The sequence below is a fragment of the Manis pentadactyla genome, chromosome 3, assembly GCF_030020395.1.
Source record: "Manis pentadactyla isolate mManPen7 chromosome 3, mManPen7.hap1, whole genome shotgun sequence".
In the NCBI taxonomy this organism is placed as follows: domain Eukaryota; kingdom Metazoa; phylum Chordata; class Mammalia; order Pholidota; family Manidae; genus Manis; species Manis pentadactyla.
Genome location: NC_080021.1, coordinates 218,410,773 through 218,437,903, shown reverse-complemented (window position 1 = coordinate 218,437,903; position 27,131 = coordinate 218,410,773). Strand labels below are relative to the sequence as shown.

Below are 27,131 nucleotides of genomic sequence, written 5' to 3'. Positions count from 1 at the left end.
GAAGTAGATGCCTCTAGGCCCCGGAAGTACCTTGCGGGCTGGCGCGGCTATGGCACCTGGGGCCTGGTGGCTGGGGCCGGGGCTGCGGGTGGCGGGACTGAGGCTCAGCGCGGCGGGCGCGGGGCCGGTGAGCCGGGCGGGCGGGGTGTCGGGTGGGCCGGGGAGGGCCTCGTCCAGGGGTAGGTGGGCTCAGCCTGCCCCTCGCGTCTCCGCAGGCTCCGGCGCGCACGGTCAGGAGGAGCGTCCTTGGGGTCTCCCCGCACCCAGGTGAGGACGCGTCCAGGTGAGACCTGGGCCCCTGGGAAAGACGCCTTGTCCCTGCCTTCGCTTGCAGGGGGGGGGGCCGTGGGCACTGAGATGGCCCTTAACTGCCGCCCGACAAAAGGGGTTCCACTCGGTGCCACTCAATCCAGCCTTGACTTCGTGCCGAGCCCTGACGAGCGCTGTGCTCACGGCAGCCCCCGCTGGCCCCCGTCTCATTCCCGTGATACCCCACGGCCGGAGACCTTAAATAACTTACCAACGCCTGCCCAGCTGATTAGGAGCCAACGGACGATTGAAACCCGGTTGTCTGGGATTCTGAAGGAAAGCGTATCTAACCACCAGAGTCTGCATATTGCCTCTGGGTGTATACAGCAAAGGGTATTTTGGTGTAGTGCTGTGCACAACAAAGGGTTCTTTGTCGGCCTGCTCCAGACCTGCTTCTTTACCATCTACAAAGCCCGCAGTTGATTAGGCTCACCGTCTGAGAGCTTAAAAATACCTGCTGTGTATATGGTTACCTTAAATTTATGAGCAATGAAGAGAAGCTGTTAAAGATTGAGTTCTGTCTGGGGAGGATGGATGGGGAGGGAGGGATAAGGGGGAAGCATTACGATTAGCACACATAATGTAGGGCGGCGTGGGGCGGGGACACGGGGAAGGCTGTATAGCACAGAGAAGACAAGTAGTGATTCTATAGCATCTTACTACACTGATGGACAGTGACTGTAATGGGGTATGTAGTGGGGACTTGATAATAGGGAGAGTCTAGTAACCATAATGTTGCTCATGTAATTGTACATTAAAAATACCAAGAAAAAAGATTGGGTTCTGTAAACCACTATCCTGAGTTTACATCCAGTTTCTGTCTCTTCGTGACACATGACCTGTGGCATTCAGAGATGTAATAGGATACCTCAGCGCAGTTTTGCATGAAAGGCATGAGGTGCTTACCTGCATTACCAGGGTAGTGGTCGGCGGCAGAGCCAGGACTAAGCCCTGGGTCTCATTTGTTCAGTCATGAGCATCCAGGGTGTGTGCGCGCCATGTGCCGGGCACCGGGTCAGGAGCTGGATTAGACACAGGCGCTGTTAGCTGGCGCCTAACGGCAAACTGGTTCGTTTACTCCTATACCACATTTTCTTGGGTAGTTTTGGCAGTCGTCTTGAATTGGCTGTGCCAGTTGTATTCGTTGAAGGGCTTCTCACCCCCTATCAGTGCTGTAAAACGTTCTAGGGCTGGCCTGGCCGGGCAGGTGTGGCAGCTCTGCCGCCGGAGCGCCTGCCACTGAAGCAGAAGACGATTCTTTCCTCCAGTGGTTCCTGCTTCTCATTCCTGTGACTGCCTTTGGCCTGGGGACATGGCAGGTAAAAACTGGCTTCGAACCCTTGTGGCTCCGAGCCCTTGACCCCACTCGCCCCTCCAGGCTCGCGCCTTTTTTCCACAGGTCCAGCGTAGGAAGTGGAAGCTGAGGCTGATCGCGGAACTAGAGTCTAGAGTCACCGCCGAGCCCATCCCTCTGCCGGGAGAGTGAGTGTATGGCTGCCCAGCCGGCGCTGGTCTCACTTGAGGTCAGCAGTGGGCCTGGCTTCTGCTTTCTTTGGCCTGGAGGTCAGGAGCGCTGAAGATCGGTTGACCTGACGGGTTTTGGCTTGGCACTTGGGACGCTGCCTGACACGTATAGAAAAACCCTATCTTTGATTCTGGGTTTCACCATTTTGGATCTGGTGTACCTGAGGGACCCCTCAGCACTGATGGCCCCTATAGCAGTGCTTCTTAGCCAGTTTGTGAGGGCAATGCCCTCGTGTCATCTCTTGACATGAAGTATCTGAAGAAGCGGCCAAACGCTCCCACTGTCCTCTACCCTCACTGCAAAGCACGTCCTAGGGGGACAGATCTATTCAACAAAGCTTTCCGGTGAGGGAAGCAAACAAGTTTGCCTCATTTGGCTTGTGGATGCGGCTTGGTCTGTATTTTAGCTTCTCTTGAAAACTTGGACTGTTAGCACAGATCTGCATCCCCACTTGGCGTCAGAGGGTTCAGCGTCCACCTTTAGAGGACATGCTCTGCCCATCGGCAGTCCCCGTGCCTGCAAATCCCCCACAGTCCTCCTCAGGCCACAGCAGGCTTTGTCTTCTGCCAAACCCTGCTTGGCCTCAGCTCCACTTCCCTCTCCCACACAGCCTGATGGAACTGAAAAAACTGGAGTACAGGCCAGTGAAGGTCAGGGGGCATTTTGACCACTCCAAGGAGCTATACATGATGCCCCGGACCATGGTGAACCCAGCCCGGGAGGCAGGCCGGCTCTCCTCCTCAGCAGAGAGCGGGGCCCATGTCATCACCCCCTTCCACTGCACTGACTTGGGGTGAGTAGGGCCTGGAGGGAGCTGCCTGGCTGGGCAGATGCAGCAGAGCATACAAATTCTCATCTTTCCTTCTTAACCCCCAACCTTGGTAAGACTGGGGAATCCAAGGTACCCAGAAAAGTTCAATTCCTTGAAGAGCATGAAATTCGTAGTTCCTATTACATAAGAACTCCTGTATGTTAAGCTCTGAAGCAGGAGAGATGGATGAAAAGGCTCGCTTGGAGAAACTGCCTAGTGGCCAACAGGTTAAATGATTCTGATGCAGCGTGAGACTAGCAAGAGAACTTGAGCCCCCAGGTCTGATGGACAGAGTCAGTCAGGAAAGGCTTCTCAGGGATTATTTGGGCCAAAGCTGTAGTGGAGATTGACACATTACGGAAATGAAACGGCATGTCCCAGAAGTGGGTAGTGAAGGACAGGTGACAAATGTTAACGTTCAAAGGCCCACAGCTTCCTGGTTTTAGTTTGCGGATCTCCCCCCGCAACTCTCCCAACCATGGAGTCTCTAGCAGGCTGCTCCTGTGGCTCCCATTTAGGGAGTGGAGGCTGGTGCAAAAGGCAGCTGCTGCTACAACTCAAGAGCAGCAGGTCTCAGTGCTGCCCGGCCCATGGTGGTGGTCAGCGGCTGGCTGCATGTCACAGGTGGGGCACAGGGAAGCAGATTGGGGTGGACCTTGGGGCCTGCCTTCAAGGGATTGGCGACTTACCCACCGAGACAGGCCTAAGAGGAAGACCTTCCCAAGGCAGGAGTTGGAAGCACTCCCACGATCAGCCTCCACACAGCCCCATTTTGAATTTTCCATTAGTGATGATTTTTATTCTCAAGCCTTCCCCTGCCTGAAAGAGCATACTTTATTCCTCTAGAATCACCATCCTGGTAAATAGAGGGTTTGTCCCCAGGAAGAAAATGAATCCTGATACACGGCAGAAAGGCCAGGTAAGGGGCATGAACTCCTCTCCCGAGTAGAGCTCCGCAGTAGCCACCCAGTCTCCATGCATAGCTCTAAAAGAACTGCCTCACACCTTTGTAGATTGAGGGAGATGTGGATCTAGTTGGGATGGTGAGGCTGACAGAAACCAGGAAGCCCTTTGTTCCTGAGAACAATCCAGAGAAGAACCACTGGCATTACCGGGATCTGGAGGCCATGGCCAGGCTCACGGGAACAGACCCCATTTTCATCGATGCAGACTTCAGTATGTTGTGATCAGACCACCCCAGATCAAGTACCTTTAGTAAATACCCTGTTCTACCTTCCTTGAGGACATCTCCCGGTTATTAACTGTTGCTTACACTCTATAGTGTGTGTTGGGTGGAGGGGTGACAGGATGCTTGCCAGAGCCTAAGGAAAGGAAGCACCACCAGGGGCTAGTGATGGGTAAAGGCCTCAGTAACCTAAATTGGGTATGCAGCAGTGACAGCTCTGAGCAGCACTATGGGCATCCCAAGGCGGCTGCCTGTACCGCTGGAGAGCAAGACCTACGTGCCAGAGATGGTAGGCTACAGCCCATTGTCTCTGCAGGGAGCACAGTCCCCGGAGGACCCATTGGAGGGCAAACCAGAGTCACTTTGAGGAATGAGCATGCGCAGTACATTGTCACCTGGTGAGTCCCAGTTCCCAGCTGCTCCTCTGCTTCCTCCCCTTCACAACCCTGACTGTCAGCTTGTTTTCAACCCAAGGTATGGACTCTGTGCAGCCACATCGTACCTGTGGTTTAAGAAATTCCTACGTCGGACTCCGAGCCTATGATGAGATCGGCTGACAGCCCCATCCCTAAATAATGAGAAGTGAGTGAAGAACATTTTAAGATCATGTTATCACTGGTGTAAATAAAACTCTATACTACCCAGTTGTGCCTTTTGTCCTACCTAAATGAGCTAGTTAACTGATCAGAAAATCCAGTCTTGGGTTGGAATATTTGAATATTGCATACAACCAAGCAGTTTAAGACTGCTTTTCCTTAACTGGACCAACTTACACAGGAGGTCTGGTACAACCTACCCCATGGAAACAAACTGTTTGCCCAGTTGACACTGGCTGAGTGAGAGTTTTTATTACTTTTATGTACAGAAAACCCAACAGCATACGCCTAGCCCAGTTTGGTGGCCAGTTCTTTAGCCTTTGCCTTCTCCAGCTTGGCAATGCGAGCCACCGACTTCGGGCCCAGGACATTGCCTCCCCAGTGACGGCGGATCTGCAATGAGAGAGGGAGTCAGCCTGGCCTTCAAAGCATGCCAGTCCACGCTGTTTTCTATTTGGCTGTTCCAAGATGACTGCCTAACAGAACTGCTCAGCAGCGTTAAGAGCCAGCCAGTCCTTTGAAGGCTTGACTAGTCCAAGTCTGAATTTTGTGGAATTCCTTCTTACCTCATCGTATCTGTCATTGTAATTGGTCCTGATCGCTTCCACCAGCTTAGCCAGGGCTCCTTTGTCTTCCCTAACAAAGCAGAGAAAAACAATGCAGGCTGCTGGCCTCCTGGTTACCCCTCCAGAAAGCAGGGATGTCCCAGTTTTAGCTCCAAACACAAGCCTTTTGCCTCAGATACAGTATGACCACACAGTTCATTCAGGTGAAGAAATTCAAAACCATCATTGGCAAATATACTCCTTTCAGATGGAACGGTCAGTCTTCAAGGCAAAATCTTGAGGAATGAAGTGACCTTTGGGGTGGTGCTTGGGGGCTTGGGCCACTTTGCATACTTACGAGTTAACCTGTGTGAAAGCAACAGTGGTGCAGGTCTTCCTATGGACCAGCCGCCCCAGCCTGGCCTTCCCCTTGATGATGCAGTAGGGAACCCCCATCTTACGGCACAGGGCCGGCAGAAAGACGACCAGCTGGAAGACAGCATTAGCTCTAGTGTTTAAACCAAAAGCAGTAACTCAAGGCTAGCTTAGTGGCAACTGCTCAGGTAAAAAAGCTCATATTTGCACTTCAAGGTTTAATTCAGTGAAGGAATGCACATCATTTCAAGTGCCATGAGTCAGTACTGTCATTAAATGAAAACTTCTCACCCTACTTTGGCCTCATCTAAGTTTAGCAGTCAATGCTTAAAAGTCAGCTAAACGTACCTCAATGGGATCCACATCATGTGCGATCACTACCAGCTGAGCCTTCTTGTTTTCCACCAAGGTGGTGACAGTATTAACCCCTGGAACATACAATGTGCACGAGCACTCAGAGGAGCTGCTATTCACAAAAGCTGTTTTACAGGCCGGGGGTGGGGGTGGGGAGCTATGGCTCAGGGTTAAAAAGCTCGGATTTTACTCTCCACAGTGACTCCAGGTGAAGAAATGCATCATTGCCAACAGCCTATCCCACCATCCACCCTCTTTAAGGAGGGGCCCACTCACCTGCTCGAAGGACAGGTGGCCTCTTTGTAGGGACATCCCCTTTGCCAGCAGCTTTCTTCTCAGCTCGAGCCAGCAACCTCTGCTTCTTCTCTTGCTTTGTCTCTGGCCTATACTTGTGGGCCAGCTTAAGCAACTGAGTAGCTGGGAAATAAAGTTTAGGTTTACAGTTTAATTCTAATCTTTGCGGTTTGATGCAATAAACGTGAGACCACTATCACAAATACATCAGTTCAAAAACTCTCCCAACTATGTTCGTAACCTCTTCAGTCATGCCACCTCCGTATTCTGAAAACTTGACAAGGAATCCTAAATTTTAATAAACCAATCTACTTGAAAATACCCACTGCCCTCTATGGCCTCAAGATCTCATTCTGCCTAGTATCAGACAAAATAGACTTCAAAACAAAGAAAGTAACAAGAGATAAAGAAGGACATTACATGATGATAAAGAGGTCAGTCCAACAAGAGGATATAACCATTGTAAATATATATGCACCCAACACAGGAGCACCTACATGTGTGAAACAAATACTAACAAATGTTAACTGTGTCCTTGCCTGAGAAATCCCTTCCCAATGTGCACTTTATGCCGAGGAACCTTACCCGTTTGGCGGTCCAAGGCCTGAGTGAACTGGTTAATTGCAGGAGGCACTTTCAGACGCTTATAGAGAATAGCCCTTTGTCGCTGCAGCCGGATGTAGCGGGGCCATTTGACAAAGCGGGTGAGGTCCCTTTTGGGCTGGATGTCCTGTCCTGAGAAGTAATGGGCAACAGTGTGAGGATCAAACTAGTCGGTTCATATTTAGGGCCCCTCAGGAGGGTGTAGGTGCATCAGTGATCTTGGTGGTTTAAGGTGTAATCACCATCTTTCATATAGCAAATATTCTTTTACATCATCTGCACACAAACACCCAGGACCGGTGACACAACCTCGGCATTCGACAAGCAGCCAATGGGTACGTGAGTCCTGTGGTCAAGGCACTCTGCTCTGGGGCCACTGGTCGCCTGATGACCAAGCTGAACAACTTTGAGCTGAACGTGAGACACGCTCAGCTGCTTACAATGCTCCAAAGACCACGAAGGGAGAAATTAAGAACCGAGCCAGGGTCAAAGCCAGAAAACGGCACACCAAGAATTCCAACCCAGGCAGCCTCCACTCCAAAACGACTAAAGCCTGCTGTTCAAAAAGCTACCATCTTTCATTGGGGAAAAGTCTTTTTCATCCCTCTCTTACTCACCAATGCCAAAATTCTTGGGCCTTTTCTCAAATAAGGGATTTACCACCTTCTTGGCCTCCTGCTTCTTCACGACGGCAGGGGCCGGGGCCACCTTCTTCCCCTTAGCCTTCTTTCCTTTCGGCTGAGCGGACAGAAACACCCAGGTTAAGCCACCCCTCCGGCCAGCTGCTCCGGAGGTGGGTGGGGCTCGACGGGCCCCACGAGATAGGGGTGGCCGGCGGGCCGTGCCACCATCCCCTCCTGGGGGGCGAAGCTTGGCCCCCCCGGTTCAAGTCAGCGCTCGTGCATCAGCGATCTTGGTGGTTAGGAATGTCCTCACCATCGCTCAGGCAGCAAATTTCCCTTCACATCATCTGCGCGAGCCTGACGGCGCGTTCCGGAGCGCGACACTGTCCGGCGGGGACAGTGGTCCCTTTGGGAGCCGGCGTGCAGCTGGCTCCTGCCAGACGCGGACTCTGAGTCCCGCACTCAAGGCGTCCTCACGGCCTTGGAGCACCTCGGCGACCGCCACCCTTAACTCCGCATTGCGGCGCTGCGCTCCCGCCCGGATCTTCCTCCCGTCCCCCGCCCAGCCGCCAGGGATTCCATCCCGGTCCAGTGACCCCGTCCCAGGTCTCGTGGGGCTCCCATACCACCGGGCGACAGAAGGCGCCCCGCGCGGCCGCGCCCTAAGGAGGATGGCAGCGGATAGAGCCCACACCGGCACCGCAGAGCGTAGTAATACTCACCATCTTCGGCGGCTGGAGAAGAGAGAAAGAGAAGGGAATTGTGGGAAATTTGTAGGCGACCTCGGAGATCGCGAGAACTGGGGGGTGCGCGGGATTTCGGATTTAAAGCGAACAGGACTTCGCTCGCCTGTCTCGATTCGTGGGCGGTGCCTAGAGAGGCTGCGGCCGCGGGTCGGAGCCCCGGGTACCCGCGCGAGGTCTTCTGCTGGTCCCCGGGCCGCGGAGTCGGGACTTACAGGAGGGGCGCCCGCTCGTCCCCACCCCGCTCCGACCAGGGGCCCGCCAGGCGCGGGCTCTGAGGACCGGTGCGGGCGGCGGGGCGGCGGATCGGGTCGTTCTCCCAAGTGTCCGCCCACCAAGTGGCTCCAGGCCCGAGTTCGCTCGGTCGGCTGTGCGGCAGGCTGGGGCCAACCTGTCCGGAGCGCGCAGCCGAGGCGCCTGGCGCGAGGAGGGAGGGCGGCCCTGGCAAAGATCCCTGGAGCCAGAAGGTCGAAGGCGCGGGAGGAGGCAGAGGCCTTTGCGAGGCGGCCCCGGGAGGCCGGCGGGGTGAGGAGAGAAGCGGCCTGGCGCGGGGCGCTGGGGTCGGAGCGGGAGGAAGTGTCAGATGAAGGGGCTGTCGCGGGGCAGGTGGTGCACTCCTCTCAGGCCTCCGAGGACGCGCGGCCGCCGGGCCTTCGAGTAGTGGGGCTGGGGCCGGGCGGGGTGTTGGGCTTGTCAGGGGTCCTGGGGTGAGCTCGCCCGAGCAGAGGGCGTGGGCCGGAGGAGACCCGCGGTGCGCCTGTGCGCGCCAGATGGGCCGGTCTGTCTGGCAGAAGGGGCCTCTTCGGAGATGTGCAGGATTTGAAGTGGGGGCATGTGGTGTGGGGTGACTGTGTTCACACCAGACTCTGGGTACCAGGGATTGACTGTCGGAGACTCCTGCCATGGCCCAGCAGAGAGCCCTGCCACAGAGCAAGGAGACGCTGCTGCAGTCGTACAACAAGCGACTCAAGGACGACATCAAATCCATCATGGACAACTTCACGGAGATCATCAAGACTGCCAAGGTGGGTGGGTCCGCCCTCCGGCCCTTCTGAGGCCAAAGGAAGGAGCGGGGTCTGGTGATCCCATGCAGTGGTGAGCCAGGTGACTAGCCTGCTCTGACAGAGTGTTACACGGTTACACGTGGGGTCAGCTCTCAACAGCATCTGCTGGAGGTGGAGCATGTGCTCTGTACCAGGTGGTGAGCACACAGCAGTGAGCACACACACAAGGCCCTTGACCTCATGGGGAAAACATTCAGGAGGGCGGCAGGGGGATCGCCAGTAACAAGCAGGTCAAACTAGCCAATTATGGGGCCTGACGAGACAGCTGGGAAAAACTCTAGTCAAATTGCCAGGCTTCAATGTCTGGCACCACATACTAGCAGCTTGGGTTTGGATGGGGACTTGATCAGTGCCTGTTTCCCCTGCGTCGCAGGGTCGTGATAATTGGTTGAGTTTGTGTAAAGTGGTCACCGTGGGGTCTGACATGGACCCAGGTGTCATAGCTATTGCAAGTGGGCGTGGTAAGGGAGAGAAGCTGGGGAGGCCCCCAGGTAGATAACGCGGTCAGTGTCTGGGTGGGGTCAGACAAGCCTGCTGGGCTGCAGCTGCAGCATGTGGTACGGATCTTTGCAAGAGGGCTCCAGACCACTGAGGGCTCTTTTGAGCAATAATGACAATGGTGAAAGTTAGCACTTAGTATTCATGTCAGGCTGCGCTATGACGGCTATTCTGCCCTGTGCACTTAATCTTCACAAGACCCCTATCAGGCAGGCCTCACTGCTCTCCGTTTTCAGAGGAGGAAACTGAAGCTCAGAAATTAGGAACTTGCCCAAGGTTATTTTGCTAATAACTGAGCTGCTAGGCTTTGAACCCAGGAAGTCTGGCTCCTCAGCACTTAGGGTGCCAGCTTGTACACTGGCAAGGGCCCCTGTGGAAGACCTGTCCAGGTGGAGGGCTGGACCTTAGACCAGGCCGGGCAGGATACCTGGCTCCTCCATTTATCAGCCGAGAGGCTTGACCACTCTCTCTGGTCTGTCCTGGGCTCAGGTTTGCCCACTTGTAGACAGGGTGCCATCCAGGCCTCAGCAAGAATTTCATAAAACAATGGTCAATGCTTAATGCAGTGCCTGGCACCAGGAAGTGCTCAATAAATGGTCACTTGAAAAAAAGTACATTGTCCTCCTACTCATCCACTCAGCAGTTTGCTGAGTTCCTGAGCTCATGACACCAACTGGACTGAACAGGGCTTTACAGTCCAAACAGGGATTGACTGAGCCTCCCTGCCTCTGGCACAGCAGACAGCATCTCTAAGCATCTGTTTGTCCTGAGCAAGAACCTGTTTTCGCCCTAGAACAGAGTGAGGGGGTGAGGCAGAGTCTTGCCTGAGGTCTCGTGAGCAGGACCCAACTGAAGGCAGACAGGCAGTAAACAAGGTGTGGCAGCACGGGTACCTGTCTGCTGGGCGCCTGCTGATTCTAGGCTTTCTTGTTTGCCTCCCAGATTGAGGATGAGACGCAGGTGTCGAGAGCCACTCAGGGCGAACAGGACAATTATGAGATGCACGTGCGAGCTGCCAACATTGTGAGTTACCAGGTGGAAGGCACAGTTCGGGCTTCAGGAGTCTTGTGGTCTCCACTGGGGTTTCCCGGGTTGGGGGCAAACCACTTATCAGGAGAGTCCCCTGGCGCAGAGGGCTGAGTGCAGGAGCTGTGTATGGGGCTGGCAGTAGCCAGCTGTGTCCATTACCATAGAGTGTTGTGCAGTGGTTAGAAAGAGGTCGACCCTTCCTTGTTGATGGGAAAGATCCCTAAAGTTCATTACGAGTGCAAAGCAAATCGCTGCATGAGACAGGATGTGCATTTTAACTCTTCCTGATGTCATAGAACAAGCACTCCGATTAAATATTTCCGTAGATACATGCCCATGGATGGAAGTCCCAAAGGGATCCTGCCCAACTGGCAGCCATGTGGCCCCTGAAGAATAGAGACAGGCACTTAAATGGGATCATGGTTTTATCTTGTGGGGCTTGAGGTTTTGAGAAGCAGTATGTATGCTTTTGTGACGTGTAATTGTAGATCACACCACCGGGAGTGGAAGCGAGAGGCCACCTGAGGGTAGGGCCTGGGGAGCTGATGGCACCTGCTATCTCCCTTGCCTGCCTTGGAAGCATTTCATGTAGTCCAGGTGGGGGCCAGGGACCCTGCCCTCTGTAACTTCCCTTCTAGTTCTCACACTCACTTCTCGCAATGACACCATGAGAGTCGGTGCTATAGTCCTGCCTTGCAGATGAGGAGACAAGCCATTGCTTGCCCAGTGTCAGCACACACAGGCAGGGCCTCTGTGGCTCCCTCACTGTGCCTTCCCTGGTTCCGACGGCTGCAGGTCCGAGCCGGTGAGTCCCTGATGAAACTCGTGTCTGACCTCAAGCAGTTCCTCATCCTCAACGACTTCCCATCAGTGAACGAGGCCATAGACCAGCGCAACCAGCAGCTGCGTGCGCTGCAGGAGGAGTGTGACCGGAAGCTCATCGCCCTGCGGGATGAGGTCTCCATCGACCTCTACGAGCTGGAGGAGGAGTACTACTCGTCCAGGTACAAATAGGGCTGCAAGCGTGCAGAGCCGACCTGTGGACTGGGCCCAGCCAGCAGGGGTGGCCCAGCCTGACCCTGGCAGCCCTGAAGGTCCTGTTTTTCCAAACCCTTCCTGGTCTTGGCAGCAGAGCCCTGTGCCTGGTTTTCAGAGCAGAGCTCATGGTCAGAGCGGTTGATCAACAGACAATTTACACCCTCTCCCCGTCCTTGGGCAGCTGGGTGAAACGCACAGAACTTCAGGGTTGGAGGGCCAAGCTCCGAGACGGAAGGGCAGAGCCAGCGTTCCTGCCTGGGGTGCCCGCTGCCTCTCTCTGGGCCTGTCTGCTCCTCTTAGCTTTGTGATCAATCCTTAAACACTCCAGGCAAGTGTGGGCTAGTTCCTCTGGCCGCCCCGGCCCAGGTACCCCCACGGCGTGTGTCAGGGCTGGGGTGGGGGAGTCTTGGGAAGGAGAAGGAAAAACCCTAATCGGAGGAGAGCCTTGAAAGCCAGGCCTTGGGTACTTGGGCCCCCGAGTTCCTGTACAGCTCAGCCTTGTTCACAGCTATACACCTCCTACTGCCGGGCCCATGCTGGGTGCCAGGGGTGCATCAGTGGGCAAGACCTGTCACCCCAGCCCCTAGAACCCTGGAACCTGAGGCTGTTTGAGCTGGAGGGGCCCTGAGAAATCAGAATCCAAGTGAATTTTACACAGGGGGAAACTGAGACTGTACCTTAATCCCCATTAGCTTGAAAAGTAAAGACTCAGCCCAGCAGACACAGGGCTAAGGCCCCCTTGTGCCCTCGCGCAGACAACCTACCCTCCCTGTGCTGAATTTTAAATGCTCCTCTCTCGCCATGGAAGCCATGCTGAGGGCTGCAGATGCCTAGAGCCCGTGTGATCTGTGATCTGGGGCTTGGTTTCTCTGCATTGGACTCAGTGCCAGCCATCGTGGTTCCTGCCTATCTTAGCCTCCGTGGGAGGGGACAAAGTGTCACTGCCCAGCTGGAGTGGTTCTAGACTTTTCCAGAGGGTTCTGGGGCTGCCTTTGGTCCCTAATACCTATCAGCTCAGCAGATGTGTGAGTGCCCTCTACACTCCTTCAGAGAGGGGTCCTGACCAAGACCCTGCTAGGGACATGGCTCACAGTCCCTCTCGGTTTTACAGAATCCTTCATGGCCTCCGTTGTCTGCCATTGCCCCCGGGGGCCAGGCTTCTGGACTGGGCAGTGATGGGACAGGGATTCAGCTTTCCCTCTCAAGGTTGAGGGCCAGAGGGAGGGGACCTGCCCACGGCCACTCAGGGCAGCAGGAGAACCCAGGTGCCTGAGCACCAGGCTTCCCACGTCCTGCCCAGTCAGTATCTGGTCCCCCAGGGGGGTTTCTGGGCCAGCCTGGTGTCCACTCCAGCAAGCCCCGGGGCCTCTGGAGGCTGGGTTCCTTCCTCTTCTGTAAATAGCTGGAGCTTAGCTGAGTCACGGCCAGTGGGCTCTGTCCCCCTCTCTGCAAGTCCGCCGGCACAGGTGGGTGCCCCCTCCTGAGCCACCAGTGCTAAGCCTGTCCTCGACGTCTGCCCCCTTCACCCAGCATCCCGTCTCCCCTTGCACCTGTTCTTCGCTCCTGATTTGCTCTTTCTCTTCCTCTTGCCCTCTGTTCTCCTTGCAAGGCCACTCTGTGCCCAGGATGGTTCCTGACAGCAGGAGCAGGGTGGGGAACGAGAGGCAGGCAGGACGTGGGAGAAAGCCAGGGAGACAAGCGTGGGGACAGCCTGTGTTTTAGAGTCACTCCCTCGACAACCTTAACGAGCGGCGCTCCTCACACACACCCTTGCCCAGTCTTCCTGCAGCCCTGGGGGGTGACGCTGTTGGCCCGGAGTTAGAGACGGAAGACCGAGTGTAGGGGCTCGTTTGAGTTACAGCTGGGTGTAGGATGGAAGCCAGGGCCTCTGCTTCTGTCACCCCATTTGGGCTGAGTCCTAACCAGAGGTAAACCCAGAAATAAGACAAAGTCTCTGTCCTCAGGGTCCCTGCAAAGTAGAGTGACCACAGAGAGACCATAGTAAGCTCTGGATGCTGGTTTCTGTGGCCAGCGAAGCTGACCGCTCCCTGCAGGAGGGGGGCCGGAGCCGAGATGGGAAGTGGCAGCAGGGGCAAGGGTGGCTCTGCGGGCAGTCTGACAGGAAGGACCCCTGTAGGTCAGTGGAAGGGACAGTCCAGGTTACACAGCCTGCAGGCGCTGGCCCAGAAGGCCCTCCCCCTCAGGATGCTGGGTAGGGCCCTGAAGCGAGGGTGTCCCCCACCTGCCCCCACCTCAGCCAGGCCTGCTTGATGGAGGGGCCAGCGCAGGGGAAGGGGGAAGGGCAGGTCTGGGGGCTGGTCTGTTTTCATAACTCCGCTTCTGTCTCGCTTTCCCCCCGCCTGGCTTCCATCTCTGCCTGCTCCTGTCTCTCCCTGGGTTTCTGGTGGTGGAAAAGCTCAAGTCTTTGCGAAGCTAATGACCTGCCTCTGTGTGAAGCTTACTGGAGGCTGGACCTCGACACAGACTCCACTGATGTCCTCTCAGCCCCTCTGCTGGCATCCCCAGAGCCCAGCACTGGCCCCCTGCAGGCTGCAGGTCCTCCACACTCCCACACTGGCGGCCCCGGCCCCACAGAGCACACCTGAGCCTCCCAGGGCTGTCCTGCCCAGGCCCTAGGATCTCAGGAATGAGATCTCAGGCTCTCCTCTGGCCCACCATAGCCTGCTCCCTTCAGTCTTGGTTCCCGTCTGGGAAGCCGCATTTGCCTCCTCGGGAACCTTGTCTGCCCACCGAGTGCTGGGGAGGAGTTCCCTCAGCTATTTGCAGGGTGGTTCCTGCTACACTACGTCATTTTTACTCCCTACCTTCCTGGCAGGCTGTGTGGAAGGAAGTTTCAAGGACAGTTTGTAGTGTTGAGGACCTGAGAGTGGGGCCGAAGACCTGACCCGAGACTGCTGTTTAAAATGGGTTGCGGTGGGCTCCGGGTGGACATGCTAGCCATGCCCAGACTCCCACCCTTAGGCCAGGCCTCCTGTGCAGAGCCTGGGCTAGCTAACTGCCCCTGCAGGGCCGAGCATGGGAAGAAGAGGCCCCTATCGGCGCCAACAGAAGCAAGGTGTTGGGGAGTGGTCCTTCCTTATCCTGCTGCCATGTACATCCTGGTAGCAAGACATACACGCATGTACAACAGTAGCAAAACTGTGGAATAAAACAGCGTCACGCTTTTGCAGCGGTGGGTTTGTTTGTCACTCATCCCTGATCATCTGGGACTACCCGCGGCCTCCAGTGGCTGTCAGAACAGCAACTCCTGAGGCTGCGCCTGGACATCCTTGGGGAAGTCCTCCTCCCCCACGGGGGCTCTGGGCAAGACCAGAGGAAGACCAAGGAAGAGGAGGTGACCACAGCCTGTGGAAGCACTTGGGGGAAGCGGCTGGAAGGATGGGCCAGACTCAGTGCGGGGGTGTTTCAGGTCTTCAGCTTCCAAATGCCTGAGTAACAGGTCCTCCTGTATCTGCAGTTTTACTTGTGCGGACCCAGTTCCATCGTCCCCATTGGAAAGTGAAGTTGTTTCTGCCTTTTAAAGCAAGGCAGCTCTCTGCTCCCTCTACACCCCCAGCCCACACAAATGGAGGGAGAAACAAATGGGCTGTTTCCAGTCCTCTCTTGAGCCTGCAGCGAGGCAGGTTTTGTCTCCACAACCCTGACCAAGCTAGCATATTAAGGTCCACAGTGGCCTCTGTGTGGCTAAATCCTGGTCAGTCCTCAGTCCCTGTCGCATTTACATCCCAAGCTTTTCACTGAGAGTGTTCAGACCCCTGGAGAAGTTATGAAGGTGGCATAACACACCCGTGCTGACCCTTTTCTGGATTCACCTTTTACACCTTTGCTCGCTTGCTTGTCTATACAAACCATCTGAGCGTCAGCTGCAGACCTTATGACACTCACCCCTGAACTCCTGTTATCTTGCAGGAAGAGCAACAGTCCCCACAGCCCAACACCAGCATCATGCCCCGGATGAACGATTATTCCAGGATACCATCTAGTGTCATGACACATCCTAAAATCCCTGATTGTACTCCAAATGTCTATATTTACTTTTATTTTGTATTGTATTTAGTTACTGTTACTGTCTTAGAATCTTCAACAGGAGCAGGGTGGTGGTCAGAGTGGGTTGAGTCCTATTCTGGATATGCTTTGAAGGAAGAGCCAGCAGGATTTACCCCAGGATTGCATGTGGAGAATGAGTCAGGGTGGCGTCAAGGTCTGACCCACATGCCTGGAAGTATGGAGCCGCCTTAACGGAAAAGAGACAGGGAAGTAAGGCCATGGAGGGAGATGTGGCTGCAGGAGGTCAGGGCCCCCATTCTGTATACAGCAGGTGGAGATGTGTGTTAGATACCCAGATGTGGGTCTGGAGTTTAAGGGAGTCCTCAGCATAGTCAAGCCACGAGCCTTGAGCCAGAGGAAAGAGGAGCAGTTCAGAGAGGAGAAGCCAGTGGGGGAGGGGGGGAGGCCCACTGTGGGGTCCCAGAGCCCCATGAGGAAGGGTTTCTGGGAGGAGGGAGGAGAGCTGGTTAAGCCCTCCAGACACCTGGCACAGAAAAGGTAACTTAAAATCAGGAAGGCCCGTAATCTAGAGCTACACTCAGAACCCTGCCCTGTGGGAACTCCGTGGCATGGCCCCACCCCACCCCCAGGGGAGACCTTGGGGAAACCTCAGAGATGGAAGCCTGGAGATGGAGCCCCAGACTTGCAGAGTGGACTGAAGTCCCACTGGAAAAGGACCCATCACCCCCTTCCCACTGCAGTCCCTCGGGGCCTCCCGCTCTGATGGTTAAAACTGACAGTGCACGAGGGACCTGTTTGTGGTTTAATGAGTGTGTAGTATAGAGATTAGGGGGGATCCTCGATCTGTACTGCGGGAAGAAATGCAATGCAGACCATCCTGTCAGACCTCACCTCGGCAGAGCCTGGGGAAGGAAAATTCCCAACGCTTCAGATGTACTTACGCAGCCTTTACGTGCGGCTTTCTGAAGTTGTAAATTAGAACTCCCAGCCCCCATCCCTCCCTCCCCTGGCGAGTGTCACAAGGCCCTCCTTCCCTTCCGACCGAAGGCGACCCTCAAGGGGCCCTGGGTAGTGTCACGGCCTGTGATTTACACGGGTTAAGGAACGGGCGCGGCGGTCCCCAATCTAACGTCGCGAACCCTCCGCCCGCTCCGCTAGTGAGTTCCCCTAAGGGACAAGCCCCCTTTTAAGTCTTAGGCCGGGGTGGCACTGTCCCGAGCACAGGCGCCCTCCCGGGGGGTCTCCCCTGGTCGCCCCGCCTCCCCCAGCTCCTCGCCCCCCTCTCCTCCTCGGCACGCCCCACGACTTGCACACTACCCGACACACGCGGGGCGGCGCTTCCCCCACCGCCTCGGCGCCGGGCTTGGAACGCGCCCCCTGCAGCCCCGAGCGTCAGAGGGCCCCAGGCGCTGGCCGCGCCCTGCTCGGCCCCGCGGCCGCCCCGCCCCGCGCCTCCCCGGGGGAGCCAGGCCTGGCGAGTGGAGTGTCGCGCGCTGGCGGCTCGGCGCTCGGCCGGCGGCGCCTGCCCACGTGGTGGTTTCCGGCGAGCTGGGCGCCGAAGGCAGCGGCCCGGGCAGCCCCCGCAGGCCGCGGAACCCGCAGCCATGTCCTCTCTGCTCGCCAAGGACGCCTACCTGCAGAGCCTGGCCCGGAGGATCTGCGCGCAGCCCAGCCGGGAGCCGCAGGCGCGCGGGCCGGGTAAAGGCGGGCAGGGGCCCGGGCGGCGGCGTTACGCCGTCTCCCTGCTTGGTGGGGGCGTCGGTGTGGGGGCCCGAGGGATTCAGCCCCGTCCGCCCACCGGGCAGGAGGCTCTGGCGGCTGTGGAGGGGTGACCCTGAGGAATGGGGACAGCGGGAGGGGGCAGAAGACGGCTCCTGCCAGCGGGGCTTTACATGGCGCGGGTGGCGAGGCTCCCCTCGGGAAGTAGGTACCCAAGCAGGTGAAGCAGAACCCGGCCGGCCGGGAGGAGGGCAGAGCAGCAGGGCCTGGCACGGAACTACCAGAAGAAAAATGACCTCTCCTTTTCATACAAGAAAAAACGTACCGATTATAGGAAATTAGAAAACTTAAATGTTTTCTCATTATTCAGTTACAACTTAGGCCTGTGTCTTTCTGTACCTTCTTCGATGAGTATATCTCACTTGTTGAAACAATTCGGTTTTATGCATTTAAAACGTGAACATTTTCTCCACCCAGTAAAATGAAAGCCCGTGTCATTTTTTATGGTTTTGTAGTAGTTTGTCGTGTAACAATGTTATAATTTGACCCTGTGGGATATTTAGGTTTTCCTAGTGTTTCACCCAAAAGAACTGATGAACATTCTTTTTTTTTTTTTTTGGTATGATTAATCTACGATTACGTGAGGAACATAATGTTTACTAGACTCCCCCCTTCACCAAGTCCCCCCTACATACCCCATTACAGTCACTGTCCATCAGCATAGTAAGATGCTGTAGAATCACTACTTGTCTTCTCTGTTGTGCAGCCCTCCCCGTGCCCCCCACCCCCTACATTATGTGTGCTAATCGTAATGCCCCTTTTTCCCCTTTTCCCTCCCTTCCCACCCACCCTCCCCAGTCCCTTTCCCTTTGGTAACTGTTAGTCCATTCTTGGGTTCTGTGAGTCTGCTGATGTTTTGTTCCTTCAGTTTTTCCTTTGTTCTTATGCTCCACAGATGAGTGAAATCATTTGGTACTTGTCTTTCTCCGCCTGGCTTATTTCACTGAGCGTAATACCCTCTAGCTCCATCCATGTTGCTGCAAATGGTTGGATTTGCCCTTTTCTTATGGCTGAGTAGTATTCCATTGTGTATATGTACCACATCTTCTTTATCCATTCATCTACTGATGGACACATAGGTTGCTTCCATTTCTTGGCTATTATAAATAGTGCTGCGATAAACATAGGGGTGCATCTGTCTTTTTCAAACTGGGCTTCTGCATTCTTAGGGTAAATTCCTAGGAGTGGAATTCCTGGGTCAAATGGTATTTCTATTTTGAGCTTTTTGAGGAACCTCCATACTGCTTTCCACAATGGGTGAACTAATTTACATTCCCACGAGCAGTGTAGGAGGGCTCCCCTTTCTCCACAACCTCGCCAACATTTGTTGTTGTCTGTCTTTTGGATGGCGACCATCCTTACTGGTGTGAGGTGATATCTCATTGTGGTTTTAATTTGCATTTCTGATGATCAGCGATGTGGAGCATCTTTTCATGTGTCTGTTGGCCATCTGAATTTCTTCTTTGGACAACTGTTCATATCCTCCGCTCATTTTTTAATTGGATCATTTGCTTTTTGTTTGTTGAGGTGTGTGAGCTCTTTATGTATTTTGGATGTCAACCCTTTATCAGATCTGTCATTCATGAATATATTCTCCCATACTGTTGAACATTCTTGAGATCAAATGTGTGTGCATACCCAGGATGAATTCTCACAAGCAGCTTGCTGGGGGAAGTATGTGGGTGTTTTCAGCGTTTTGATATGTGTCGCCAGCCTGCTAGAAATTTTGTGGTTCTGAGCTCTATACACAACAGCCTCTGGATCTTGTCCTGAGCCACTTTCTGGAATCAGCCTTTGCAAGACCTTCATGCCTCCTGAATGGGTCACAAAGATTGGGATGTCAGCCCTTTCTTATTTTGTGTTTCAGCTGGCAAAACTCGAGGCTCAGAAGTTGTTGGGCCCCCAAAAAAGAAAAGGAAGAAAGCGCAAAAGAAATCCCAGGAGCCGGAGGTGAAGGCTGTGGAGTCGAAGGCCAAAGCCCTGGGAAAGAAGTCTCCAGCAGCTTCCAGAGCCAGGAAGCCAGGTGCAGCCAAGGACGAAGAGGCCTCCAGCTCCACCGGGGCCCCTGCAGGTGAGGGGCTTCTGGGATGTGTGGCAGCGCCGGCTGGGATCTGGAAATGTCACCCTCTCTGGTCATAAAAAAAGATGCCATCTGGCGCACAGGGGTAGCTGAGACTTCCCAAAGAGCCAGCTTCTGGAGAACAGGTCATAGGGGCTCTGTGGGTGGATGGGCTCCCAGGAAGCGCACAGTGTAGTTGCAGGTCAGATGGCCCTGAGATCTGGCGGAGCAAGGCCATGTCCCACTGGGGACCTGGAGCAGCTAGCCTTGGGGAGCTTCGCTGCCTTTAAGTCTCTGAAGGGGCGCTCTGAGAAGGGCTGACTTGTTCAGGGGGAGCCCCAGGCTGCCAAAATGGAAAATGGGAAGTGAGTTTGGCGGAGCCTGTGGGAGGTGTTTTATAGCACCACACAAGGATGTGGTGTGATGCCACGTAGCACGTATCCTATCCCAGGTGATGTTTTGGGGGCCGCAACAGGTGGAAGAGGTGCAGTGGAATTTACTGGCCCTGCCCTGCAGCCCATGAGTGACCACGGTGCAGGGGACGGGGCAGTGCATGGAGACTCAGGAGTTGAAGCAGGGCCCAGGGGAGGGGAGAGGAGGGAAAGGCTGAGGGGGGGGTCTCCTCTCCTCTCAGTTCTCTGACTCCTGCTTGTAGATGGCCTGGCCGCAGAGCCTGATTCTTTCTTTGCCCTGGATGTCCTGCGGCAGCGGCTGCATGAGAAGATACAGGAGGCGCGGGGCCAGGTAGGTGGGGGGACCTCTGGGTGCCAGGGTGCTATGTTTTCTGCAGCTGTGCCTGGAGGAGAGGATCCGTTGGTGCTCTCTGTGGGGTTTGCTCCAGCGTTGGTGGCCGCCGTGGGCCTGACTAGCACTTCCATGAAACATGGGGCTGCCAGGAGGGCCTCAGTGCCTTTTCCTGCCCCTGCAGTGGGTCCTGCCAGGGCCCTAACAGCTCTGTTCTTTAGACGCGCAGTGTAGTTCCTGTCATTAGGGGGAGCCTCAGTCCCCAGGGGCATCATCCTTCTGCAGGCCATGCTGCCCTGTGGGCTCCTCTGTGGCTTTGGAGAGAGGCTTCGCCAGCCTCCCTTTGGGAAGCCACCTTGGCTAACCACCACACCGGACAGCACTCTGTCCCATCTAAGTGTCATGACGGCTTTGTGAGGTAGGCAGGGCCTGGGTGAGGTGACCTGCCCAAGGTGACCACCCCAGGAATCGCTGAGACCTGAACTGGCGTTACTTTGCTGATGGCGCTGACCCTACCACCCAGCCACCACCCGCCCTTTCCCTGGGGACCTCCCCCCGCAGGCCTCTTGCTGTATCCCCTAGCTTCTTTCTGCACCGCCCTCCAACAGGTTCAGGGACTGGTTCTTAAGGGGCGATGCAGGCTTTGGACCCTGCCCGTCTGGATGCGGGTCCAGGCAGAGCTCTCTTATTGGCCTGGATGGAAGAGTCCGTGGGCAGGAGCAGAGCCGGGGCATGTTATCAGCAGAAGAGTGCTGTGGTCCGATTGGTTAGCTCTGTTTAGTTTCTGGCCCGACTCCAGGTTCTGGGGGGTGGCCTGGCCACGTACCCCTGCCTTTTTCATCTGTAAAATGGAGGACAGCCTCTCCCATGTGGGGGTCATTGGGAGGTTCTCCTGAAACCTGCCCTGGCTCCCGGCAGGTGTCTGGGCACCAGCGCCCGTGGTTCTTACCGGGTGGTCCCCTTGCGTTCTGGGTAATGGGTCGTCTCGGGGGAACAACTGAGCTCCGTGGGCCCTGCCCGGGATGTGCTCACGTGCCTTCCTGCCCTGGCTCCACCTGCCAGGCCGGCGGCCCCTGGGCCGGGGGTACCTAATGAGTGAACCCCGTTTCCCACCCAGGGCAGCACCAAGGAGCTGTCTCCAGCCACTCTGGAGAAAAGACGACGGAGAAAGCAGGAGCGGGACCGGAAGAAGCGGAAGCGCAGGGAGCTGAGAGCATCGGCGAAGGTGGCGGCCGCAGTGGAGGCTGCGCAGCCGCCCCCAGGGGCGCCGCGCGAGGAGCAGCGGCCGCAGCCGGGGCTGCTCTTCAACAAGGTGAGACCCCCGCGCGCGGAGGCAACGTGGGCCCACAGCGCGGCGGGCGGTGCGTGGGAGGCGACCACTAACTCGGTTGCGACTCCCGAGGTGGAGGTGGGCGAGGAGGAGCCGGCCGGCAAGGCGCAGCGCAGGAGGGCGAAGAGGCAGAGGCTGAAGGGGAACTCGGCGCCGCTGACGGGCAGGAACTACCGGCAGCTGCTGGGGCGCCTGCAGGCGCGGCAGGACCGGCTGGAGGAGCTGCGGCACCGGGACGAGCGCCGGGCGCGCGAGCTGGAGGCCAAGCTCAGGTGGACCGACCAGCTGCACAAGGCCGAGGGCGTGCGCGTCCGCGACGACGCGCACCTGCTGCAGCGGGCCCTGCGGCGCAAGGAGAGGCGGCGCGCACAGCGGCAGCGCCGGTGGGAGAAGCGCACGGCGCACGTCGTGGAGAAGATGCAGCGGCGGCAGGACCAGAGGCGGCAGAACCTGCGCAGGAAGCGGGCGGCCCGGGCCGAGCAGCGCCTGGAGAGGGCGCGCAGGAAGGGCCGCGTGCTGCCCCAGGACCTGGAGCGGGCTGGCCTGGTCTGAGGCTGCCGCCCGGCCGCCCTCCTGCAGCCCCATGACTCCATCGGGGGCTTGGGGACTTCCGAATCATGGGACTGCAGGCACATTCCCGGGCCGTGGGACGGGCTCCTTGGCACAGCCTGGGTGCTGTCACCCACCTCGCAGGCTTGTGAGGGCTCGGGTCATGCGTGTGCAGGGCAGTGTTGAGAGTGGGGCCCAGACCTGAGGGCAGCTCCCATCCTCTTTGGAGGCCAGGAAGCTCCCTGGAAGTTTGCAGGGTGAGGGTCTTGGGGGCCCTTCCCTGGCCTCTTCCTGCCCCACGTTCGCAGGAGGGAATGGCCCTGTCAGTCCAGAACTCCCCTGGAAGGGGTGGAAATTCAACCGTAGCCTGAACCAAAGGAGGGGCCCACCCTATTGGTTATAGGAATTGAGTTATCCTAAGGGTTTTAGGAAAGGTCAAAATTACAGAGTTTAACTTAAACACATTCGTTAAAGATTCTAAGATCACCACCAAGAGACAGTAAGTGCTTAAACTAGGGGGAAGGAAAAAACAAACAGAACAGGGTAGGAAGAAGAAAATCTAGAAGAGGGTGTAAGAGCGAAAGCCTAGCACTGCTGGTGCTGAGTGGGAGGTGCAAAGAGATGTGGCAGGATTACATCCCAACCGCGGGCCACCGGATGAGTGCAGGCTGCGGCACTGATGAGTTTTATGGTGTGTGGGTTACATTTCAATAAAGCTATCTATAAAATTCTTGACTAAACTCCGGTTAAGAAACATAACCAAAAGGAGGCTGATTGTTATACGATTAGGCAGAGCAGCCTTTATTTAAGACAAGGAGCACTGCTCAGAAGCAAGAATATCAGCACCCAGGGGTTCAGTTCACCTGGAAGGTACTGCAGTTTTAATGTGCACCAATAACATGGCTTCAAATACACTTACTGAAAACTCACAGCTACAAGGAGAAATCACAAACAATTTAGATCCTCACAAATCGATGCATGCAACAGACAAAAATCATGGATGTGGAAGGTGTGGGTGATAGTTTATAAACTTGAGCAAATGGATGTGAAACAGCGTATCTGAGTAACGTGCACACTTGTAAGGCAAATGGGGAACAATGATGGAAACAGCCCACTAAAGTCATATTTCAGAGAACCAATGTCATAAAGTGTATTATCTGGCACAGCACAATTTAGTTAAAAAACAAGAGGTGATGGTTAAAAGTTCACATTTGGAAGTTGAGAAACACTGCAAAATTAACTGTGAGTCAAAGAGTTCCTAATGGATGTTAGAAAGTAATTAGGACTGAACACTAATGAAAATGCCATGCATGAGAGTGTGTGGGATGGAGCTGAGGCAGTGCTGGTAGCCTTAGAAGTGTTTGTGGTGGTGACTGGAATCCACACAGCCTGTATAAAGGAAAGGAGAGTATTCGGTCTTAACTGAGGACCATGACCAAGGATGACAGCTGATCAGAGAGCTCTGATTGTGGTTGTTTTCACAGACGGTGCCTGTTCTCACCGGCTGCACCACTTCGTGCGCCTGTCGTCCATTTGATTTAGGGATCAGTGCTGTTAGCAGTGGTGTAAGTTACAGCTGCTTATTCCCATACGTTTTCCATAAGTGTGTTTCTTGAGCTTCAGCAGCTAATACAGTCGGCTGTTTTTTCAGAGCCACTTTGGATTTTATCTCCAGATGAAGTAGCAAGGCTGAGAGGCTTGGCTAGGTAGAGACACAGGCCCTTTCTCATAAAAGATCGTGCATTATTTGCCCTGATTTTTTAAATTTTTATCCAGCCAGTGGTTAATCGCTTTATTCCGTTTCCATGCCTCCCCCCAGCCTGTTTTTTTCCTCCTGAAATAGCATTCTCTTAAGCTTCCCGGCTTGAGGCAGGAATTCCTGTTCTCAGTTGTGGCAGCATTCATTAAAACACTGCTGCTGTTTGACCTAGTCTACCTAGCTCAGTCCCTAAACCTACAAGATCACTGCTCGGCTGGGCTGCGCCAGTGTTGGTTTATCCACCAGGTACGTTAGTTCCACTGAGGCATTATCATTTGGCTACAATTTGGATACAACGTGTTGACCCAAAAAGGTGGAGTTTCCCAGACCAGGTACAAACGGGTTGTTGCAAACCCTAAATACAGACTGGTTTGTGTTTACCAAGGGCTTCCCACAGGCATCTTGTGTGAATTTGGGGAGGACAAATACCTGTGTGTGTCCACATTACTCCAACAGAATTTAGTTGACTTGGCGTTTTTCCTTTAACCAAGACAGGCCCACCCACAAAAACAAGAGGAAGGAGTGTGGGGGGACCTGGCACAGTGACAGGAAACACGAGGTGTAGTTATAGGACTTCCATCAGTTTATCCTGGTAAAGCTTTAAGAGGTTGGTCAGCATCAACTTCTAGAGCTGCGCAGTATCTCTGATAGCTGTCCGTCTCTTTAGTCCGCGTAGTTTCTCTTCCAGTCATGTTACCAGGCAGGACTTTACTATAGAGGCCTGAGCCAGTGAATTCCCTGTGTTACTATATATATCCTGTGATGTTGGAACTGATAGGAAGATTACGTACAGGTTCGCATAAAGTGGGTCCCAAGCTCTGAGTCCTGGCATTATACTGACTCTTTGACTTAATGAATCAAATGTGCTTTCCCATTTGAGATCCTAAAAGGTGGCTTTTTTTTAAGGGAGCATTTTAGTTTCTTTGGGGCCAAACGAATGAGCCAGTTTGGGCCAGCACATGGGCTGGCACCAGTTCCACAAGGAAGTGAAGACGAGAGGGAATCATTCAGGTGTCACTGGCCTGGTCCGGACTTGGGAAAGCTGTCTGTGTCCGCTGCTGGGTTCTTCTCATCCTCGTCTTGGTGCCATTTCAGTCTTAGATCTGATATTCTTTCTGCAGACCACCCCAGAGCAGGTGCCCTTTTTAAGTGAGGAACATGGGTCCAGGAGTCAGTACCCTGTAATTTTGCTGCATAAGAGTTAGGAGGACCTGGAAAGGTCCTGTCCATTTGGGTTGTAAGGAATTTTTCAACTGGTGACATTTCCAGTATACATCATCCTCTGGGTGGAAGTCATGAGTCTGAATTTCCTCCCATGTAGGTAAACGTGTCATAGGCATCAATACCTAATTTTGAGTGTTCTTCAGGAGCTTAGCTCTGTTTACAATAATGCGCTATATCCCCTTTAGCAGTGTGGGTTCATACAGCCCCTCATCCATTCTCATTAGGACTGACCGTAATAATTTCAGTAGGTGATAGTTCATGTCGACTAAAAGGTGTCGATTTTAGATTGTTAAGCAGTATGAAGAGCTTTTCGGCCATGGCAACGAGAAAGAGTAAGTTTGCCACCTGAGTTTTAATTAGGCCGTTTGCCTTTCTACTAGGCCTGATGACTGGGTGATAGGCGCAGTGGAAATGTTGAAAAACAGGCCACGTTTTACAGATTTCTTTGATCATTTGTCCTGTGAAGTGAGTCTCTTGTCCAACAGGAATTCCCTGTGGGAATGATTCAGTCCAGTAATCATTTGCTTACTGTTTGGTCCATTGCTCTGTTTGGACAAGGAAATGCTTCAACCCAGTGAGAGAACGTGCAAATCATAATTAGTACATATTGATACCTAGCGAGAGAGACAGTTTTATAAAATTCAGTTGCCAGGCTTTGAAAGGTCCGGCTGCCCAAGGAAGAATTCCCTTAGGATTATGTAAGGGTCTCCCAGTATTATGTTTAGAGAAAGTCAGATATTTAGCATATACTTTTTGTGCTGTCGTGAAGGAAGGCTTCCAAAAATACTGTTTTCCCATAACATCATCTTATCGGGTCCCCAGGGAGTCAAATCATGTATATATTGTGAGAAAGGTGGCTGGACCTCAAAGGGAAGTATTGGCGGTTGACTTGGCCCAACCCATACATTTTTGAGAGTCAAATGTTCCCTCTATTTGGATCCATAATTGTTTTTCCTTTTCTTCTGCAGATTCTTTAAATTAAGCAGGATTTGGTTAAATGAATGGGGGAAAAAGTACAGGTTATTGTTGAGGAAGTTACTGGCTGTACAGCCGCCCTTTTTGCAGCGTGATCGGCCAGTAGATGTCGTGTTATTTGATGGTGTCTGCCGTGGAATGTCCTTGAATCTTTATTACGTCCAGTTCTCCTGGAAGGAGTATATCTTGCAACAAGGCTGCCACCTGTTTTGCATTTTTGATAGGTTGTCTTGTTGAGGTTAAGAAACCTCTTTGTTTCTAGAGCTTTATGAGATCATGTGCCACACCAAATGCATACTGTCTATTGGTATAAATATTTGCTGTTGCTCCTTTGGCCAATTGGCAGGCTTTGGTTAAAGCTTTAAGTGCAGCCTGCCGTGCAGAATGAATTCAGGTAATGGGGCACTTTTGAGGACTGATACCAGTGAATACCACCGATACTGCATATCCAGCCTGGTATTTCCCATTGGGTCCTTTAAGGTAGGAACCATCTCTAAATAAAGCAAGTTCAAGTGTTCCCTCTTTTTAAGATCTGTAACTTTTTTCTTATCTGTGCAGACTTTTGAAATTAAAGAATGATTTGGTAAAATTAGTGGTGAAGAAAGTACAGGTGTAACCCCTGTGACCGTGACAGAGAGGAGCTCTGGCCGTTCCCAGGAGGACTTGGAGGCCAGAAGCGGTCCAGCTCAAAGTGCGTCCCCCAGAGCTGACACACATGGAGAGAAGGTGACGCATGTAAGGGGCTGTCAGGTAGCATTTGGAGCACCCCATTTCTAGAAAGAGCAGCAAATAATAGGAGACATACTGTAGGGAAGAAAAGGTGAGGAAATGTGGAGAATTCATCATCTGGTGATACGTGTTGGGGGTAGAGCCCAACTCCAAGTTTAAGCACTGAAAATAGCCCACCTTTACCTTTCTGGGCACCCTACCCTCAACTGGCAGCTGATGCACAGAGGCCAGGGCAGGTGGCAAAAGAAGCATTTCCTGTCCAGAAGCAACAGTGGACAAAACAGTATGGACAATAGGGAAGAAAACTGCAGAATTGAGTCTGGGTGGCTTGGTCTACACCTCTCCGGAGTTGTGTTGCCTC

General features: G+C 54.3%; 4 protein-coding genes and 5 non-coding genes across 13 annotated transcripts; 3 read left to right on the top strand and 6 right to left on the bottom strand.

Annotated features, from left to right (window-relative positions):
- Positions 1 to 4,475, top strand: LOC118920477 (surfeit locus protein 1). 4 transcript variants are annotated; one of them, XM_036901397.2, is made up of 9 exons: positions 1 to 127; positions 216 to 267; positions 1,498 to 1,628; positions 1,709 to 1,791; positions 2,445 to 2,627; positions 3,492 to 3,564; positions 3,659 to 3,821; positions 4,148 to 4,229; positions 4,306 to 4,475. In XM_036901397.2, the coding sequence occupies exons 1-9, from the start codon at positions 8 to 10 to the stop codon at positions 4,373 to 4,375; spliced, it is 957 nt and encodes a 318-aa protein (XP_036757292.2). In that variant the 5' UTR covers positions 1 to 7; the 3' UTR covers positions 4,376 to 4,475. The 4 variants fall into 4 exon arrangements, with proteins under 4 accessions (XP_036757292.2, XP_036757293.2, XP_057355178.1 ...); XM_036901398.2 differs by having other exon boundaries at positions 9 to 127; positions 1,480 to 1,628; XM_057499195.1 differs by lacking the exon at positions 1 to 127 and having other exon boundaries at positions 226 to 283.
- Positions 4,476 to 4,664: 189 nt separating this feature from the next.
- RPL7A (ribosomal protein L7a) lies at positions 4,665 to 8,036 on the bottom strand. Of its 2 annotated transcripts, none has more exons than XM_036901381.2 (8): positions 7,944 to 8,036; positions 7,216 to 7,336; positions 6,581 to 6,730; positions 5,978 to 6,118; positions 5,696 to 5,775; positions 5,331 to 5,461; positions 4,994 to 5,063; positions 4,665 to 4,820 (listed from the first exon to the last, which is right to left on the bottom strand). In XM_036901381.2, the coding sequence occupies exons 1-8, from the start codon at positions 7,944 to 7,946 to the stop codon at positions 4,716 to 4,718; spliced, it is 801 nt and encodes a 266-aa protein (XP_036757276.1). In that variant the 5' UTR covers positions 7,947 to 8,036; the 3' UTR covers positions 4,665 to 4,715. The 2 variants fall into 2 exon arrangements, with proteins under 2 accessions (XP_036757276.1, XP_036757277.1); XM_036901382.2 differs by lacking the exon at positions 7,944 to 8,036 and adding an exon at positions 7,535 to 7,559.
- Positions 5,159 to 5,225, bottom strand: LOC118920970 (small nucleolar RNA SNORD36). Its single transcript, XR_005028129.2, has one exon. It is a non-coding gene; the product is annotated as a small nucleolar RNA SNORD36 (small nucleolar RNA).
- LOC118920969 (small nucleolar RNA SNORD36) lies at positions 5,527 to 5,597 on the bottom strand. Its single transcript, XR_005028128.1, has one exon. It is a non-coding gene; the product is annotated as a small nucleolar RNA SNORD36 (small nucleolar RNA).
- Positions 5,861 to 5,931, bottom strand: LOC118920968 (small nucleolar RNA SNORD36). Its single transcript, XR_005028127.1, has one exon. It is a non-coding gene; the product is annotated as a small nucleolar RNA SNORD36 (small nucleolar RNA).
- Positions 6,805 to 6,879, bottom strand: LOC118920976 (small nucleolar RNA SNORD24). The gene has a single exon (XR_005028135.1). It is a non-coding gene; the product is annotated as a small nucleolar RNA SNORD24 (small nucleolar RNA).
- Positions 7,499 to 7,573, bottom strand: LOC118920977 (small nucleolar RNA SNORD24). The gene has a single exon (XR_005028136.1). It is a non-coding gene; the product is annotated as a small nucleolar RNA SNORD24 (small nucleolar RNA).
- A 51-nt stretch (positions 8,037 to 8,087) lies between the features above and the next one.
- MED22 (mediator complex subunit 22) lies at positions 8,088 to 14,780 on the top strand. Its single transcript, XM_036901384.2, has 5 exons — positions 8,088 to 8,489; positions 8,842 to 8,989; positions 10,469 to 10,549; positions 11,351 to 11,559; positions 14,010 to 14,780. Exons 2-5 carry the CDS (start codon positions 8,867 to 8,869, stop codon positions 14,197 to 14,199), a joined length of 603 nt encoding a protein of 200 aa, XP_036757279.1. The 5' UTR covers positions 8,088 to 8,489; positions 8,842 to 8,866; the 3' UTR covers positions 14,200 to 14,780.
- Positions 14,781 to 17,119: 2,339 nt separating this feature from the next.
- Positions 17,120 to 22,815, top strand: SURF6 (surfeit 6). The gene is made up of 5 exons (XM_036901379.2): positions 17,120 to 17,320; positions 19,269 to 19,472; positions 20,116 to 20,204; positions 21,322 to 21,516; positions 21,607 to 22,815. The coding sequence occupies exons 1-5, from the start codon at positions 17,227 to 17,229 to the stop codon at positions 22,084 to 22,086; spliced, it is 1,062 nt and encodes a 353-aa protein (XP_036757274.2). The 5' UTR covers positions 17,120 to 17,226; the 3' UTR covers positions 22,087 to 22,815.
- The last annotated feature ends 4,316 nt before the right edge of the window (positions 22,816 to 27,131 follow it).

Excerpts from the sequence above, each read along its gene's own strand:
- RPL7A (XM_036901381.2), bottom strand. Across the intron at positions 6,119-6,580 it reads GGCCTTGGACCGCCAAACGG|CTACTCAGTTGCTTAAGCTG; the intron begins GTAAGGTTCCTC and ends TTTATTTCCCAG. Across the intron at positions 4,821-4,993 it reads ACAATGACAGATACGATGAG|ATCCGCCGTCACTGGGGAGG; the intron begins GTAAGAAGGAAT and ends CTCTCATTGCAG.
- LOC118920477 (XM_036901397.2), top strand. The coding sequence starts at position 8 with ATGCCTCTAGGCCCCGGAAGTACCTTGCGGGCTGGCGCGGCTATGGCA. Across the intron at positions 268-1,497 it reads TGGGGTCTCCCCGCACCCAG|GGCTGGCCTGGCCGGGCAGG; the intron begins GTGAGGACGCGT and ends AAAACGTTCTAG. Across the intron at positions 2,628-3,491 it reads TTCCACTGCACTGACTTGGG|AATCACCATCCTGGTAAATA; the intron begins GTGAGTAGGGCC and ends TTATTCCTCTAG.
- MED22 (XM_036901384.2), top strand. The coding sequence starts at position 8,867 with ATGGCCCAGCAGAGAGCCCTGCCACAGAGCAAGGAGACGCTGCTGCAG. Across the intron at positions 10,550-11,350 it reads ACGTGCGAGCTGCCAACATT|GTCCGAGCCGGTGAGTCCCT; the intron begins GTGAGTTACCAG and ends CGACGGCTGCAG. Across the intron at positions 11,560-14,009 it reads GAGGAGTACTACTCGTCCAG|CTCAAGTCTTTGCGAAGCTA; the intron begins GTACAAATAGGG and ends GTGGTGGAAAAG.
- SURF6 (XM_036901379.2), top strand. The coding sequence starts at position 17,227 with ATGTCCTCTCTGCTCGCCAAGGACGCCTACCTGCAGAGCCTGGCCCGG. Across the intron at positions 17,321-19,268 it reads GCCGCAGGCGCGCGGGCCGG|CTGGCAAAACTCGAGGCTCA; the intron begins GTAAAGGCGGGC and ends TTTGTGTTTCAG. Across the intron at positions 21,517-21,606 it reads CGGGGCTGCTCTTCAACAAG|GTGGAGGTGGGCGAGGAGGA; the intron begins GTGAGACCCCCG and ends GCGACTCCCGAG.